The following is an 18,343-nucleotide window of genomic DNA, read 5'->3' on the forward strand; positions in this document are numbered from 1 at the left end:
AGCTCGCAGCGCGGCACTCGGTGCCGCGCTGTGAGCTTGTATATCTGCTATTTTTCAATAGCTAAAGTTACTAGGGCCCCTCCACCTTGGGCCCTGGTAACTCAGTCCCACTTTCCTAGCCCTTGTGACGCCCCTGTCTCTCTCTCTCCACCCCTCTCTCTGACACAGTGAGTCAGTGAGTGTGTTGTTGTTCTTGCAGAGTGAAGCCTGCCTGGCTGCCTGCATGTGGACTGAGGACTGAACGCAGCTGTTCTGCTCGGAGAAAAAGCCCTAACATGTGAGAAAAGATGTCCGTTGGAGGCTGCGCTTGTCCCGGTGGGTGTTCTCTATGTCTCTGCTCTCTGTGTCTCTATGTCTGTCTCTGTCTCTTTTAATGTGTAATGACGATGGCTGTTATTTCTATACTTTCTCCCTCAGAATCTCTGTCTCTCTCTGTCTCTGTATGTATCTGTGTCTCTGTCTCTCTCTCGCTGTCTCACTGTCTCTGTATGTATCTGTGTCTCTGTGTCTCTGTGTCTCTGTCTCTGTCTCTGTCTCTCTCTCTTTCAATTGTTCAATTCAATTCCAAGGGCTTTATTGGCATGAGAAAACATACGTTTACATTGCCAAAGCAAGCTTTCTCTCTCTCTCTCTTTTAATGTGTAACGATGGCTGTTATATCTATACTTTCTCCCTCAGAATCTCTCTGTCTCTCAGTACTACTACTGTATGTATTGCTTCCATTTCCATATCCTCTCTCTATGTCTCAAACGTAGACTTAAACGCCCGTAGCCCTTTTACTCTGCAGTCTGCTCCTAACTCACTCTGAGAGTGTAGCCTACACAGAGTTACAAACGGACACGTTAAACACTGGTGGGATTTCAATGTGTAATGATGGCTGTTATTACTATACTCTCTCTCTCTCTCTCTCTCTCTCTCTCTCTCTCTCTCTCTCTCTCTCTCTCTCTCTCTCTCTCTCTCTCTCACTCTCTCTCACTGCTATGTACAATTTCTTGTGTCTTGTGTGACTGATGTCAATGTGTTGCAAGGTGGCCTCAGGCCAGTGTCAAGCTTGTCTGCGTGCGTGCATGTGTGCGTGCGTGCGTGTGTGCGTGCGTGTGTGTGGGGGTGTGTGAGTGAGCGCTCGCACGTGGGCATGGCATGTGTTGTTGCTGAACCTGTAATCACCTGCTGTACACTCGCAATGTGCTCTCATGTGTCTAACACACACACACACACACACACACACACACACACACACACACACACACACACACACACACACACACACACACACACACACACACTGCACTGGAGCTTTACTAGTAAGACGCCTCAGGGCGACAAGCGGCCACCGCCCTAAAGGGCGAGGTCGCGCCATGTGTTGGCCATCTGGCCAGTGATGTATATCGGAACAGTTACCCATATATGGAGACCTCTGGTACCCATATATGGAGACCCCTGGTCTTGGCCATATATGGATTCTGTTAGTGTGGGATGTTTGCCGATGTGGCCTCCATATATGGGCATTCCCATATGAAGTCCTGTTAGATATGGGCTTAATATTGATGACATCAGGGAACTCCATATATGGGCTTAAAAGGGATTCTGTTAGAGTGGTTCCCCTGACATCACAGTGAAGAGCATAATGTCAGAGCTGCAAACCCATAGATCGTAAAAAAGTGTACGCGCCCAGACAGAGTCAGGATGTGCCATTTCACATACTAAACTTTGGTCGCTTTTAACGCCACATAACAACGTTTTTTACGATAAGCATTCATCGTCAGTGTATATAAACCGATCGTCGTTGTATATACAGAATACATTGCTGATGAAGGCTTTGTTTGCAGGGACGTGCACAGAATGTTAGAGAGGCAGGGGCTGAAATATATAAAAGGGCCTTTTGGTGGAAATATCGAAAATAGCAGACCTGCGTTGTGAGCTTGGAGGTCGGCTATTTTCGGTGCTTGATACCACACTGAACTGAGCATAATCAAGTCATTACTGGAGATGTGGTGTAACGGTATGGATTTCTACACAGAGAGGGCAATTATTTCAACATAAGATGCTGCATTCAAGTTCAGGAGAGTTTGGACAAGGCAATTCTCTTGAATGCTGCCTTCAGGTATGGCATGGAAAGAGGGGGCATTTGCATTTCTTTCACCATAGTAAAAACTGCATTCATGGTTCTGGAGAGGGCACTTTTTACAGGTGGATAAAAGGGCAGGGGCTCGAGCCCCCTTTGATGTCTATGTGTGCACGTGCCAGTGTGTTTGGAATAAAACTGCATTATTGTCAGTTTAATGTCCTGTTCCCAAAGGAGAGAACTGTGACCCCCCCGGCCCCGGGATGAGTCCCAGGTCTCTCCCCGTACGTGGGAGACAAAAACCTCCTCCTCCGCGGTCCCAAGATGGAATCCCCCCTGCATGCTCCGCTCGGCCAGCCAGGGGGAGACGTTGACCTTATGAGCTCGGGACAGAACTATTGTCACACGGAGGGTGTCCTATATACCAGACACCAGGCTAGTCTAAATCAGTGGTTCTCAACCTTTTCAGGAACACGACCCCCAAAATAATCATATTTTAACTGGGGACCCCCACCCTGATGAGCACTAAGAGTTGAGGCATTACATTTTGTTTAACACGGTTCTATTGTGAAAATAGCAGATCTACATGCTCACAACGCCTCGCAGTGTTGTGAGCTTGTAGATCGGCTATTTTCGGCAAATAGTCGGGGATCCACATGCCCAAAAGCTCAAGGAATAGGGTTGAACCTGTGATGTTCTGCCGCACTTTTCATTTCTGTTTTATTTATTAGTTTGGTCATTAAGGTCCACAGAATGAGAGGCCTGCTCTGCCGGAAACATCGCGAAAAAAGGTTATGGCCATTTGTATATTCACTGTCCCATTGACTCCACTAGAAATATTAAAAAAATCACACTCGTGTGAACTGAGCGGTGGAGGCTGCGTGTGTGTGTGTGTGTGTGTGTGTGTGTGTGTGTGTGTGTGTGTGTGTGTGTGTGTGTGTGTGTGTGTGTGTGTGTGTGTGTGTGTGTGTGTGTGTGTGTGTGTGTGTGTGTGTGTGTGTGTGTGTGTGTGTGTGTGTGTGTGTGTGTGTGTGTGTGTGCGGGCGGGCGGGCGTGAATGTGAGTGTGAATGTGAATGTGTGTGAGTGTGCCTGGCCTCAGTGGCCTGAACAACAGCGCCCCTCCCTTAACATGTGTGGTCAAAAAAGGTACTTCAGGCTACAGACACACAGACAGACAGACACACACACACACACACACGGACGGATACACACACGGCCACGCTATGGAGACGGTGTGACCACCGCTCAAAAAGAAAAATAATCTACTTTAAGTAGCATGTGAGGGGTCAAACTAGGGGTTCTTCATCATTCTGAATCCATTGCAAGCCAAAAATAGTGAAAAGTGATGAGTCATCACTTTTTTTTTTCACTTCACTTTTTGGAGCTGTGTGAAGCACAGGCTCCCTATACGTGGCCGTGTGGGTGGGTCTGTCTGTCTGTCTGTATGTAGCCTGAACTTCCTAAACTTCGGCACGCCACTAGTCCCACAGTTTTGCCACCACACACTCGCGCCATATGTCAAATCGACCGGCTTACTCGGGAATCGTGGGCTATTACTTTTCTAAGAGAAAGGTTCTATAGTTTAATTGATATTAATTTATTAGTGAATTAATTTTCCCCATTGACTTATAATGGGAATCGCAAAAACTCACATTCAATTATTTGTCTCTCGCAAACCATAGGGGCTAGAGTTTCAAGACTTGGAGAGGAGGTTCATAATGATTTCAAGGATTAAATAAAAAATAATTGTGTCATTTGGCCGCATGGTGGCGCCATAACACCCCACTTTACGTTTTGGCCTGTAACTCTTGAACCGTAGGTCGGAAAATTAAAAATATTTTTTCCCTGGATTCCTTGGGTCATGACGCATCTCCCCATATAGGCCACGCCCATTTGCGCCATGATAGATTTTCCGCCATCTTGAATTTTCTCCAAAACACACTTTTTGCTCCTTTTCCTACATATTTTCTTCAAATGTCACAAAAATCGGTACACATGATCCACACACACACACACACACACACACACACACACACACACACACACACACACACACACACACACACACACACACACACACACACAGCTCCACTTCACACGGGTGTGATATTTTTTTCACAGTTTTGGGTGGCCAACATTTTGCCCCAGGAATGTTTTTCATGCAAAACAAATGCTTGCAATGGATTCAGAATGATGAAGAACCACTAGTTTGACCCCTCACATGCTACTTAAAGCAGATTTGTTTTCCCCTTTTTTTGGAGCTGTGTGAAGCACAGGCTCCCTATACGTGGCTGTGTGGGTCTGTCTGTCTGTCTGTGTGTGTGTATGTAGCCTGAACTTCCTAAACTTCGGCACGCCACTAGTCCCACAGTTTTGCCACCACACACTCGCGCCATATGTCAAATCGACCGGCTTACTCGGGAATCGTGGGCTATTACTTTTCTAAGAGAAAGGTTCTATAGTTTAATTGATATTAATTTATTAGTGAATTAATTTTCCCCATTGACTTATAATGGGAATCGCAAAAACTCACATTCAATTATTTGTCTCTCGCAAACCATAGGGGCTAGAGTTTCAAGACTTGGAGAGGAGGTTCATAATGATTTCAAGGATTAAATAAAAAATAATTGTGTCATTTGGCCGCATGGTGGCGCCATAACACCCCACTTTACGTTTTGGCCTGTAACTCTTGAACCGTAGGTCGGAAAATTAAAAATATTTTTTCCCTGGATTCCTTGGGCCATGACGCATCTCCCCATATAGGCCACGCCCATTTGCGCCATGATAGATTTTCCGCCATCTTGAATTTTCTCCAAAACACACTTTTTGCTCCTTTTCCTACATATTTTCTTCAAATGTCACAAAAATCGGTACACATGATCCACACACACACACACACACACACACACACACACACACACACACACACACACACACACACACACACACACACACACACACACACACACACACACACAGCTCCACTTCACACGGGTGTGATTTTATATTTCTAGTAGAGTCAATGGGACAGTGAATATACAAATGGCCATAACTTTTTTTCGCGATGTTTCCGGCAGAGCAGGCCTCTCATTCTGTGGACCTTAAAGACCACTAACTAATAGATAAAACAGAAATAAAAAGTGCGGCAGAACATCACAGGTCCTCTCCCATTTTGAGGGACCCCCTCTACACCAAAAGAGGTTTGGTGTAGAGGGGAGAAAAGAGCAGATTAAGTAGAGTGAAAGGTAAAGTTTATTAAGTATTGACGGTTCAAGTGGTAAAATATCTGATAACACAAATTGACATGAATCCAAAATACACGATGATTGTGCTGCCAACCGATGAAACTATATGGAATCTGGGGGTCCCTGCTTCATCTCTCTCTCAGCTAAGGGGTCCTTGGCATGAACATGTTGAAGACCCCTGGTTTAGTGTGTACTTGTCTTGTGAAGGACTGTGTGCCAGGGGACGAGCTGCGCCCAGCGCAGAGCAGAGCAGGCAGCTAGCGATGTAGTCTGGGATCACTTCACTTTTCGAGGTTTGATCCGGTCGGGAGAGGAAACCACTTTACGTCATGTTGTAGTACTCAAAGGACTACAATTTGCCGGAACTATCAAACCGGATTCAGTTTTAACCCAAAATAATTCCCCTGTGCTCAAGGACATACTTTTAGGGCCTACCTAATAAACTCCTTGATGCGGAGTAGTTTTGCTTTTGAAAAATGTGTTTGGTATATCTTTTAGTCCAACTGTTAGCGACTGGCAAGACTACACTAGGCTACTCCAGCATTTTAATAGGGATTGGGGAAACAAACGGAGGGAACCAAATCAAATCGACGCCGCTTCTTCCAGTGGTTTCCGCGCTTTAGGTGGAAACCAAACGGCCTGTTGTGAACGAACACCAGGCTTTCTCTCAGAAAGCCTGGTGGGCGAGGTTACTAGCGATGTCTAACAGGCCCTAAATTGAATCCTAGCATCCGCTGAGGGGATCTCAGAGCATGAGGGCACATTGAATTAGGCTGCCAGGATCTCTTTAATGCAAGGCACCAACCTGCTCATCAGGAGCAACTAGGGGTTCAGAGTCTTGCTCACGGACTCCTCCGCACTAACTCTTGGGGGAGCCCGTGATCGAACTGGAAACCCTTTGGGAACCCTCCGTGTTCTAATGACGGTTTCTCTACCCCTGAGCCACTGCCACTGTGTGGCTATTGAAGATGGGAGTGGGATTTTATACAGCTCTGACCACTATTGTCTAATAGTAAAAACAAATCCTCGGTTTTACTTAATGCGTTTGTAACTCAGAGAATGAAATCAAACTATGTAACCAAATGGACCCGTTGTTTTGTGAACAACAGTGTTTCTTCCAGGGCTCGTATTGTCTTCTTGTTGCTCTCTGTCTCTGCTCGTTGCTTTGCTCTCTCAGAGTCTGTTTTAGTGAGGAGCAGAAAACCTTTTAATGACATCCACATGTTTTCGAATGATGTACACAGGAAAAGCATACACAATTACACACACACTCACACACGCGCGCACACACACACACACACACACACACACACACACACACACACACACACACACACACACACACACACACACACACACACACACACACATACACACATACAAAAACACGAACGCACATACACACACACGCACATACCCATGCACGGTCGCACGCACGCACATACCCACGCGTGCACGCCGCACACATGCACTCATGCACACAAACACACAAACACCAGTGGTGGAAAAAGTACTCACGTTTTACGTTAAAAGTATCAATACTGCAATGTAGAAATACTCTGTTACAAGTAAAAGTCCGGAATTCAAAATGTACTCATTGTAAGTAAAAGTACAAAGGTGTTGGTATCAAAATAGACTTCAAGCACCAAAAGTTAAAAAGTGCAACATTTTTCAAAATAGCAGATCGAAATAGCAGATCTATTATAGCAGATTGTAGATCTGCTATTTTCAAATGACTTAAGTATAAAATAGGGCTAAAGTGGTTAATATAGTATGTTTTATAATGCTTTGTATCTTCAAAGTAACTAAAGTAACTAAAGTTTTAAAATAATTATAGTGGAGTAAAAGTACACTCTTTGGATCTGAGATGTAGTGGAGTAGAAGTAAAAGTATAGTGAAATACTCAAGTAACAGTACAAATACCTCAAACTTGTATACTTAATTAATTCCAATACTTGTAGGTAAATGTACTTGTAGTTACTTTACACCACTGACAAACACACACACACACACACACACACACACACACACACACACACACACACACACACACACACACACACACACACACACACACACACACACACACACACACAGAGACACAGCATTTCATGCGTGTGTTAAGGGTTAAGGAAACTTGCTGCGGCAAGTCTGAGCCAGAGAATCTCTCACACACACACACACACACACACACACACACTGAAACATTACTTTCCAGGTCACACACTTGTAGTGTGTGTGTGTGTGTGTGTGTGTGTGTGTGTGTGTGTGTGTGTGTGTGTGTGTGTGTGTGTGTGTGCGTGCGTGCGTGCGTGCGTGCGTGCGTGCGTGCGTGCGTGCGTGCGTGCGTGCGTGCGTGCGTGCGTGCGTGCGTGCGTGCGTGCGTGCGTGCGTGTGTGCGTGTGCGTGTGCGTGTGTGTGTAATGTGCGCACACGCATGCTTGTGTGTGTGTGTGTGATGAAAATCACTGGTCGCATTTGAAGGCAGGTTTGTTTACATTCTTGTGTGATGGTGGTAGAGAGGCTCCTCCCCCTTCCGTGAAGCTGCGTGCAAATAATTAAAAAAACTAAAAGTCCTCTCCTTTCTGCCTCTTCCTTTAGCCCAGTGGTTCTTCCTTTAGCCCAGTGGTTCTTCCTTTAGCCCAGTGGTTCTTCCTTTAGCCCAGTGGTTCTTCCTTTAGCCCAGTGGTTCTTCCTTTAGCCCAGCGGTTCTTCCTTTAGCCCAGCGGTTCTTCCTTTAGCCCAGCGGTTCTTCCTTTAGCCCAGTGGTTCTTCCTTTAGCCCAGTGGTTCTCAACCTTTTCAGGCCACGACCCCTAAAATAATCATATTTTAACTGGGGACCCCCACCACCCTGACGAGCACTAAGAGTTGAGGCATTACATTTTGTATAACACTGTTCTATTGTGAAAATAGAAGATCTACATGCTCACAACGCCTCGCGTTGCAAGGTGTTGTGAGCATGTAGATCGGCTATTTTCATAATGTCAGCCTCTAATATTTGACAATTTGGGCAATGTTTAATTTGGCCATTAGTCATTTTAGAGGTATTAAAAAAGTCCTAAATTGTCACTTTAGAAATGTGCAAATACCCTCTATACTGTACACTTAAACTTTATGTTGGTTCGCTGTCTCAAGCAGACTTGAGCCACGTGAGACCGAGAGAGCTGAAGCGAGCGAGTCGCCGTGTCGAGCGCTGCGAAGTCCGCTTAAGCCGACTCAGCGCCGTTCGAGTTACGTCCCGAATAGTAAATAATGTTTGGGGGTGAAGCCTCACTCAAAGTGCCTCTGGCCAATCACAGCGCATCTTTTCCGGGACTAGCCTGAATCATGTCCACTATCGCGCGTCTGGTTTGCTGACATGGCTGTCAGTCACTCTGTGACATAGTGAATCACCTCAGACTAACTAACTCTGGTCTGACACAGTGAATCACCTCAGACTAACTAACTCTGGTCTGACACAGTGAATCACCTCAGACTAACTAACTCTGGTCTAACACAGTGAATCACCTCAGACTAACTAACTCTGGTCTGACACAGTGAATCACCTCAGACTAACTAACTCTGGTCTAACACAGTGAATCACCTCAGACTAACTAACTCTGGTCTGACACAGTGAATCACCTCAGACTAACTAACTCTGGTCTAACACAGTGAATCACCTCAGACTAACTAACTCTGGTCTGACACAGTGAATCACCTCAGACTAACTAACTCTGGTCTGACACAGTGAATCACCTCAGACTAACTAACTCTGGTCTGACACAGTGAATCACCTCAGACTAACTAACTCTGGTCTGACACAGTGAATCACCTCAGACTAACTAACTCTGGTCTAACACAGTGAATCACCTCAGACTAACTAACTCTGGTCTGACACAGTGAATCACCTCAGACTAACTAACTCTGGTCTGACACAGTGAATCACCTCAGACTAACTAACTCTGGTCTGACACAGTGAATCACCTCAGACTAACTAACTCTGGTCTGACACAGTGAATCACCTCAGACTAACTAACTCTGGTCTGACACAGTGAATCACCTCAGACTAACTAACTCTGGTCTGACACAGTGAATCACCTCAGACTAACTAACTCTGGTCTGACACAGTGAATCACCTCAGACTAACTAACTCTGGACTGACACAGTGAATCACCTCAGACTAACTAACTCTGGTCTGACACAGTGAATCACCTCAGACTAACTAACTCTGGTCTGACACAGTGAATCACCTCAGACTAACTAACTCTGGTCTGACACAGTGAATCACCTCAGACTAACTAACTCTGGTCTGACACAGTGAATCACCTCAGACTAACTAACTCTGGTCTGACACAGTGAATCACCTCAGACTAACTAACTCTGGTCTAACACAGTGAATCACCTCAGACTAACTAACTCTGGTCTAACACAGTGAATCACCTCAGACTAACTAACTCTGGTCTAACACAGTGAATCACCTCAGACTAACTAACTCTGGTCTGACACAGTGAATCACCTCAGACTAACTAACTCTGGTCTGACACAGTGAATCACCTCAGACTAACTAACTCTGGTCTAACACAGTGAATCACCTCAGACTAACTAACTCTGGTCTGACACAGTGAATCACCTCAGACTAACTAACTCTGGTCTGACACAGTGAATCACCTCAGACTAACTAACTCTGGTCTAACACAGTGAATCACCTCAGACTAACTAACTCTGGTCTGACACAGTGAATCACCTCAGACTAACTAACTCTGGTCTGACACAGTGAATCACCTCAGACTAACTAACTCTGGTCTGACACAGTGAATCACCTCAGACTAACTAACTCTGGTCTAACACAGTGAATCACCTCAGACTAACTAACTCTGGTCTGACACAGTGAATCACCTCAGACTAACTAACTCTGGTCTAACACAGTGAATCACCTCAGACTAACTAACTCTGGTCTGACACAGTGAATCACCTCAGACTAACTAACTCTGGTCTGACACAGTGAATCACCTCAGACTAACTAACTCTGGTCTAACACAGTGAATCACCTCAGACTAACTAACTCTGGTCTGACACAGTGAATCACCTCAGACTAACTAACTCTGGTCTGACACAGTGAATCACCTCAGACTAACTAACTCTGGTCTAACACAGTGAATCACCTCAGACTAACTAACTCTGGTCTGACACAGTGAATCACCTCAGACTAACTAACTCTGGTCTAACACAGTGAATCACCTCAGACTAACTAACTCTGGTCTGACACAGTGAATCACCTCAGACTAACTAACTCTGGTCTGACACAGTGAATCACCTCAGACTAACTAACTCTGGTCTAACACAGTGAATCACCTCAGACTAACTAACTCTGGTCTAACACAGTGAATCACCTCAGACTAACTAACTCTGGTCTGACACAGTGAATCACCTCAGACTAACTAACTCTGGTCTAACACAGTGAATCACCTCAGACTAACTAACTCTGGTCTAACACAGTGAATCACCTCAGACTAACTAACTCTGGTCTAACACAGTGAATCACCTCAGACTAACTAACTCTGGTCTGACACAGTGTGAATCACCTCAGACTAACTAACTCTGGTCTAACACAGTGTGAATCACCTCAGACTAACTAACTCTGGTCTAACACAGTGTGAATCACCTCAGACTAACTAACTCTGGTCTAACACAGTGTGAATCACCTCAGACTAACTAACTCTGGTCTAACACAGTGTGAATCACCTCAGACTAACTAACTCTGGTCTAACACAGTGTGAATCACCTCAGACTAACTAACTCTGGTCTGACACAGTGAATCACCTCAGACTAACTAACTCTGGTCTAACACAGTGAATCACCTCAGACTAACTAACTCTGGTCTAACACAGTGAATCACCTCAGACTAACTAACTCTGGTCTAACACAGTGAATCACCTCAGACTAACTAACTCTGGTCTAACACAGTGAATCACCTCAGACTAACTAACTCTGGTCTGACAGTGCAACAGAATGGAAGGCATGTCACTACACAGTGGAGCCTCATCGCACACTCTGTTCAGACTAGATGGTAAAAATAGACCCTCCTCCCCTCTGCAACACGCACACATACACACACACGCACACACGCACGCACGCACGCACGCACGCACGCACGCACGCACGCTCGCACGCACGCACGCACGCACGCACGCACGCACGCACGCACGCACGCACGCACGCACGCACGCACACAAACACTCTCTCTCTCTCTCTCTGTTTCCCTTTCTCCCCCATCAAACTCTGACCCCCTCTTTCCTTCTTCTCCTACTCTCTCTTTCTCTCTCCCTCTCTTTCTCTGTCCCCTCTCTCTCTCTCTCTCTCTGTCTTTCTCTGTCACCCCCCTCTCTCTGTCAATTCATTTCAATTCAAAGAGCTTTATTGGCATGAGAAAACATACGTTTATATTGCCAAAGCAGAAGTGTACAAAATATAATACAACACAGTACAATACAATCAGAACAAAATATGTACAAGTGAAATGATTGTAACAGTTTTCATGTATCGAGGTTACATGCAGGCAGAGTAGGGATATATACAATGGTCAGTAGTCTTTAAGGTGGTTGTGTTCCATTTGCTATCCTTCTCCTATCACAGCTGCTCACATATCTTGCTGCTGTGTTTGCACGTTGTCGTACTTCATCCAGCTCTGTGTCTCTGGCTGCTGTTTGCAGCGTACACTGGTCGTCACCTCATGCAGAAAGTCACATGTCTCCCCATTAGAGATGAAAGTGACTTAGAAGGAGCTCTTTAGCCAAGATAAGATGGCAGCCAAACAGGCTGGGTGATTAGCAATAATACTCCCCTCTCCTCTCCTCTCTCTCTCTCTCTCTCTCTCTCTCTCTCTCTCTCTCTCTCTCTCTCTCTCTCTCAGAGGTGTGACTATATTATTGTCATTTTCAAGAATTTAGTTAGAGCACAAATTTACTACAAAAATACTACGAGGAAATGGGGGACTTGAATGTGTGATCATCTTCATGAATGAACTGACGTAGCAAATTTTCATCAAAAAATCCCTTTCTCTTTTTCTCTCTCTCTCATCCTGTCGTTTGTTTGTTGTTCCGCGTCCTCTCCCTCCCTCTATGTTTTCCCCCTCTTCTTCCCCTTTAAGATCTCTACCTCAGCCACTCATTTGCCAGATCAAAATGGCTCTGTGTGTGTGTGTGTGTGTGTGTGTGTGTGTGTGTGTGTGTGTGTGTGTGTGTGTGTGTGTGTGTGTGTGTGTGTGTGTGTGTGTGCGTGTGTGTGTGTGTGTGTGCGTGCGTGCGCGTCTATGAAGAAGGAAGGAATGCGTGGGAGAGAGACACAGACAGACAGAGAGAGAGAGAGGGAGAGAGAGAGAGAGAGAGAGAGAGAGAGAGAGAGAAAGGGAGATGTTGTGGGGGAAGAAACAGAAAGAGACCAGAGAGGGGGAGGAGGGGGGAGCAGGATGCAGAGCGTCTTTATGATGTCACAAGTTGTCGCTGTGTCGGCTGGACACCTTGTATGTCCATGGAAACGCTTCCTTTTTCCTTATTATTGTAAGTCAAGAGGTTTGCGCAGCTTCTCCCGTTTTAGTCCAGGTGTTTCGGGCAGTATTTTTTATGGAATCGTGCACTTCATGAAAGAAGCATGAAATTTGGCACACAGTTAGAACATGCCATATGGAACATGTTTGGCTTTAGGGCCATCGCGGATTTGTCTTGGGAAACTTGTGGGAGCCAATCAAAGTTGGGCTCTCATAGACTTTGCTATAGTACTACTATAGTAAAGTAAAATAATACAAAACATAAATATGCTTTAAGTAGTATGTAAGGGGTCAAACTAGGTGTTTTTCGGGATTCTGAATCCAATGCAAACATTTGTTTTGCAGGAAAAAAATTCCTTGGGCTAAAAACGGACCCCATAAAACTATGGTTTAGTGATGAGTCATCACTTTTCACAGTTTTGTGGCGGCCGTTTCTTGGAAAGGAATGTTTTTTGTGCAAAAAAGATGCTTGCATTGGATTCAGAATCTCGAACAACACCTAGTTTGACCCCTTACATGCTACATAAAGCATTTTTATTTTATTTTTTATTTTACTGTAAGTCTATCAGAGCCCAGCTTTGATTGGCTTCCACAAGTTTCCCAAGACAAATTTGCGATGGCCCTATAGCCGAAAATGTTCCATATGGCATGTTCTGTGTGCCAAATTTCATGCTTCTTTCATAAAGTGCACAATTTTTGCCTGAAATGCTCTGACTATTTCATAGTGAGGTGAAACCTGACCAATCATGGCCCACTTTGGCCCAGTCTGGTCAGAGTGTCATGAGAAGCGCATCAATCCACCAAATCCTCAAGCTTATGGGACATATGCCTGTTTATGCCCATCCATGCCCAATCTGGCATGCTATGCTACGGGCATAGACGGTCCCTCTCATGGCCATTATACTGTATGACTCAATACTGGCATGCTATGTTACGGGCATAGACGGTCCCTCTCATAGCCCTTATACTGTATGACTCAATACTATGACATCACCCATTACGTTTATATCAGGACGCACTTATTGATGGTGATGATGACATCATCACCCGATTGATGACGTCACTCTGTCTTTCCAAGGGTTTTCCCATTGGATGACGTCAGCGCAGACACACAGACGTTTCCCATCATCGGGTGATGAGAAGAGGCCTGCTCACTCCTCATGCACTGAAGGAATGAAGCATGAAGCTCAGTTCGGGGGCCCTCCCCAGGTTAGCAGAGGGAGAGCAGAGCCCAGGATTGCAGCTTAGGCAATTGGCACTGGGTGACGAACGGGTTACAAAATCGTGGGATAACGATTTGAAATATGGACGTACAAGGTTTGTGCCTGACAGCTGTGATGTGCTGCAGGCTTCAGGGGAAAGCTGGACATGTGTCAGTTATAGCCAGGAGTCAAACAGACAGATGAGATGATGTTGGAGGGGAAGAGGAAGCAAAGAGAAAGCAAAATAAAAGGATTCATTCACAATATGAGCATGGTGCCACGGAGTCTTTGGAACACACAACTGGAAAAGCTTGTTTTGAACGGAAAGATGGGGAATTCCCTTTTTTTCTCTCTCTCTCTTTGCAAACAGCTTTCCAAAAAGCAACAATAGCCTATACAGATAGGGTTGAAATTACCACTTTAAACCTGACGTCCATATTTTGGGGCATAGTATATCGGTGAAGATTTTGAATTATTTTAAATAATTGTGAAGATAGCAGAGCTATGCTTTTTGCTTCCTGTTTGATTCTAGGGTTTAGGCTCAGGGTGTCAGGATGGCTATTATGGAATCCATAGGAGACAGTGGGGGAAGGAGCGCTTGTTTTCGGTTCACCAGCGTCGGCAGGTTATAGCTACTCGCCAGCATTAGGGTTAGGGTTTGGGTTAGGTTTAGGCATAGTTTTACTGAGGTTAGGGTTAGGTTCAGAGAGAGAGAGAGAGAGACTCCCTAGATTGTTTCCATTAAAGGTCATTGTCATGAAAGGTCCTCCACATCAAAAAGCCACCGGCCGTTACAAATGGCTGGGGACCCCAGAATGATAGACCCTCTCTTTGGCATCAAAATGTACTTAAAGTACCAAAAGTAAAAGTACTCATTATGCATTGTCCCATTTCAAGTTTTCAAATGGCCGAAATGTATATAGGGCTGAAGAGGTTTTATGGTTTGTAATAATATTGAACATCTACAAAGTAACTAGTAACTAAGGTTTTCATTGCGACCGTAAGGTCGCAGTTTAGTATCAAAACCTCCACCGGCCGTCCGTCACGTCCGTCACGTCCGTCACGTCACACGTCACACCTTTGCCCTGCTCATATCTGGGCTCGTTTGTGTATTGTATGACATCACGCCACATCATCGGCTGAGGACTGTGTGATGTCATCATATCTCCATATATGGAGACATAAGTTGCTCATGCTCCCAAATAAGGGCTGGTGAGACTTAGTGTGATGCGTAGGTTATCTCCATATATGGAGATTCAACTTCAATGAGTAACCATGGCAAATCACACCGTACACAAATGACCCTTATATAAGACCGGCATTATCTACCGACAGCTGCTATAAGCCAACCCTGGCGATAAGGTCTGAGTCGAAGAAATGCTTCTTTCCTGGCAAGAATTGCCCCTTTATACTGTAGGGCTCGTTTGTGTATTGTATGACATCACGCCACATCATCGGCTGAGGACTGTGTGATGTCATCATATCTCCATATATGGAGACATAAGTTGCTCATGCCCAACTATGGGCTGGTGAGGTCAGACTTAGTGTGATGCGTAGGTTATCTCCATATATGGAGATTCAACTTTAATGAGTAACCATGGCAAATCACACCGTACACAAATGACCCTTATATAAGACCGGCATTATCTACCGACAGCTGCTATAAGCCAACCCTGGCGATAAGGTCTGAGTCGAAGAAATGCTTCTTTCCTGGCAAGAATTGCCCCTTTATACTGTAGGGCTCGTTTGTGTATTGTATGACATCACGCCACATCATCGGCTGAGGACTGTGTGATGTCATCATATCTCCATATATGGAGACATAAGTTGCTCATGCCCAAATATGGGCTGGTGAGGTCAGACTTAGTGTGATGCGTAGGTTATCTCCATATATGGAGATTCAACTTCAATGAGTAACCATGGCAAACTGTCAACTGCCCGTATGTCTTGATAATTGGTAAAACAAACTTTTGGCCTATTTGTGGAGATAAGCGACCAACGGTCGCTTATCTCCCGATTAGGGAGTCTTACTGGTAAAGTAAAGGTATAATATTTGCCTCTGAGATGTAGTGGAGTCAAGTAAAGCAAAGGTATCTGAAATGTTACAGTATAGTAGCCTGTGTTACTTGAGTATTACTTTCCCCCGACACCGCAAAGAGTCTGAACTCTGAACAAGATGTTTGCTAGCAACTCTTTCAGCTGCTGGTTTGAGTGAGCTGCAGAGTTATAATATAAAAGGCTCAACAACAGGTGTGTAGATGTTGCTTCCCCTGTTCCACACACAACACAGTGGATCTCAAATATTCTCTACTAAACTCTACTTTACTGCTGCATGCAAATTTTACGTTTGTAACTCTGAGAGAGTACACATGCATAGCCAATTGGACCATTTACTAAACAGTAAATGGTCCATGTAATGAATGTGTGTGTGAATGGGTGAATGCAATGCACAATCGCCTTGGATAAAGGCGCTATATAAATGCACCATTTACTCACTGTATTGTTAAAGGGTAAAGTGGGAGTTTGGAAATGCAGCACTTGAAAGGATCTTTTTCTACCTGTATTGATAAAAAGAATTGCTCAATGGCTGCATTACTAACACTTGACTTGTTGTTAGTAATTGTTGTGGATTAAAATAAATGCTGTATTGACTTTCGAAGGGGTGAATTACCAATACCCAGCTACTGTAGAGTCCAGTATGAGTGTCTTTCCACAGTGTTTTCAACAGGAATGGCAGTGAATGACGTTCACATGTTCAAAATGTTGTTGACCCACCTTGAAATTCAGCAACATGATATACAGCAGTATGACCACAGCACAAAGAGGTTGTTTGTCGTGTTCGCCAGTAGAGGGGGCTGTTGTGCTGAAGATCCCACTCTCATCATCACATGCTTCTCACATGAACCTGATCACAGACTAAGAATACATTATCATATTGTTATCAAGAAGAGCTGTGCATTGCATGGTGTAAGAAGGGTTAAAAGTTTAGATCTGAGTCCACTAAAAATGAATAATTTAACCACGCCGATACAAATGTTTTAGTATTTTCTAAAAAAGAACTAAACAAATTGACAGCAATGTGAGCCTCATGATGAGCCAAAGGTGAGGGAGATATTTTCACACTAGCCGTAGAACAAGCCCTCAATTTGAGAATTCAGAGCAGGCTTTAGATTGTGCCGTATTGGGCAGTTTATAGACAGTGTGGTCACCTCTGATATCACAGCCAGGTGAGGGAGGGCCATTATAGCTGACCCATTATATAACAAACACTATGCACATCTGTTGTCAACTGAGCTTTGTCTCTATAACTCTATGGAGGACTATGAGAGTGACACATTTGATGTTTGCATAGGAAAAGCATCGAAAATAGCAGACCTCCAAGTTGCGTTGTGAGCTTGGAGGTCGGCTATGTTTGGTGCTTGATAACCACACAGAACCAAGCATAATCAAGTGAATACTATGGAGATGTGGCGTAACGGCATGGATTTCTACACAGAGAGGACAATGCTTTCAACATAAGATGCTGCATTCAAGTTCAGGAGAGTTTGGACAAGGCAATTCTCTTGAATGCTGCCTTCAGGTATGGCATGGAAACGGGGGCATTTGCATTTCTTTCACCATAGTAAAAACTGCATTCATGGTCTGGAGAGGGCACTTTTTACAGACGGATAAATGTGTGCACGATGTCTATGTGTGCACGTGCCTGGAAAAGGTACAGTTTCATGACCGTACAGTTCACTGGTACAACAAGTTCAACTAAAAGGATCGACACCTAAAAAAAAATGTTGGGCTTGTTTAAATTGAGGTCCTTTTTTTTTAAGTCATATAACATTGAATGACAGACAAATAAAACACAGTACTAATGCAGAAAATATAAGAAAAACTGTCAAATGCACAAATAAATGGTATTTACAATAGAAAGGTCAGGGGGAGGTAAGGTTAGGCTATGTTTTATGTTACGAGTTTCCAGTGGCAGCCACCTGTGAGTGGATTTTTAGAGCGGTTTTAAAGGAAGGTAGGGGTGTACGCTCCTTTAAGACCTTCGGTAGGGCGTTCCACAAATTTGACCCTTTGTTTTTGAGACGAATCTGGATTGAACATGATCTGTGGAGCTGTCTCTGGTGGTGTACGGTAATTGTGGACATCCTTGAGATTTTGGAAGTATTTTGTCAGGTACATGGGTAACATGGGTCTAGGCCAGCTAGGTCTCTGTGGTTGGTAGGCTTTAATGGTTTAAAAACCTCCCAGTCTTTAATTGAAATGCATGTGATCTACATTTGCAACTATAAGCTAAAGTTAAGTTCA

The 18,343-nt window shown here is 44.5% G+C and overlaps 1 protein-coding gene across 3 annotated transcripts in view; it reads left to right on the top strand.

Annotated features, from left to right (window-relative positions):
- Positions 1 to 204: 204 nt before the first annotated feature.
- The window catches only part of ldb1a (LIM domain binding 1a), a gene marked incomplete at its 3' end in the record, with an annotated part of 63,181 nt that continues 45,042 nt past the window's right edge, over positions 205 to 18,343 (top strand). For all 3 annotated transcript variants that reach the window (XM_080740180.1, XM_080740181.1, XM_080740182.1), the window contains exon 1: positions 205 to 315. In XM_080740180.1, the coding sequence (XP_080596306.1) occupies positions 288 to 315 (28 nt within the window). In that variant the 5' untranslated portion in view covers positions 205 to 287. The remainder of the gene's footprint in view (positions 316 to 18,343) is intronic.

This window comes from Nannobrachium achirus, assembly GCF_963921795.1.
Source record: "Nannobrachium achirus genome assembly, chromosome: 13".
In the NCBI taxonomy this organism is placed as follows: domain Eukaryota; kingdom Metazoa; phylum Chordata; class Actinopteri; order Myctophiformes; family Myctophidae; genus Nannobrachium; species Nannobrachium achirus.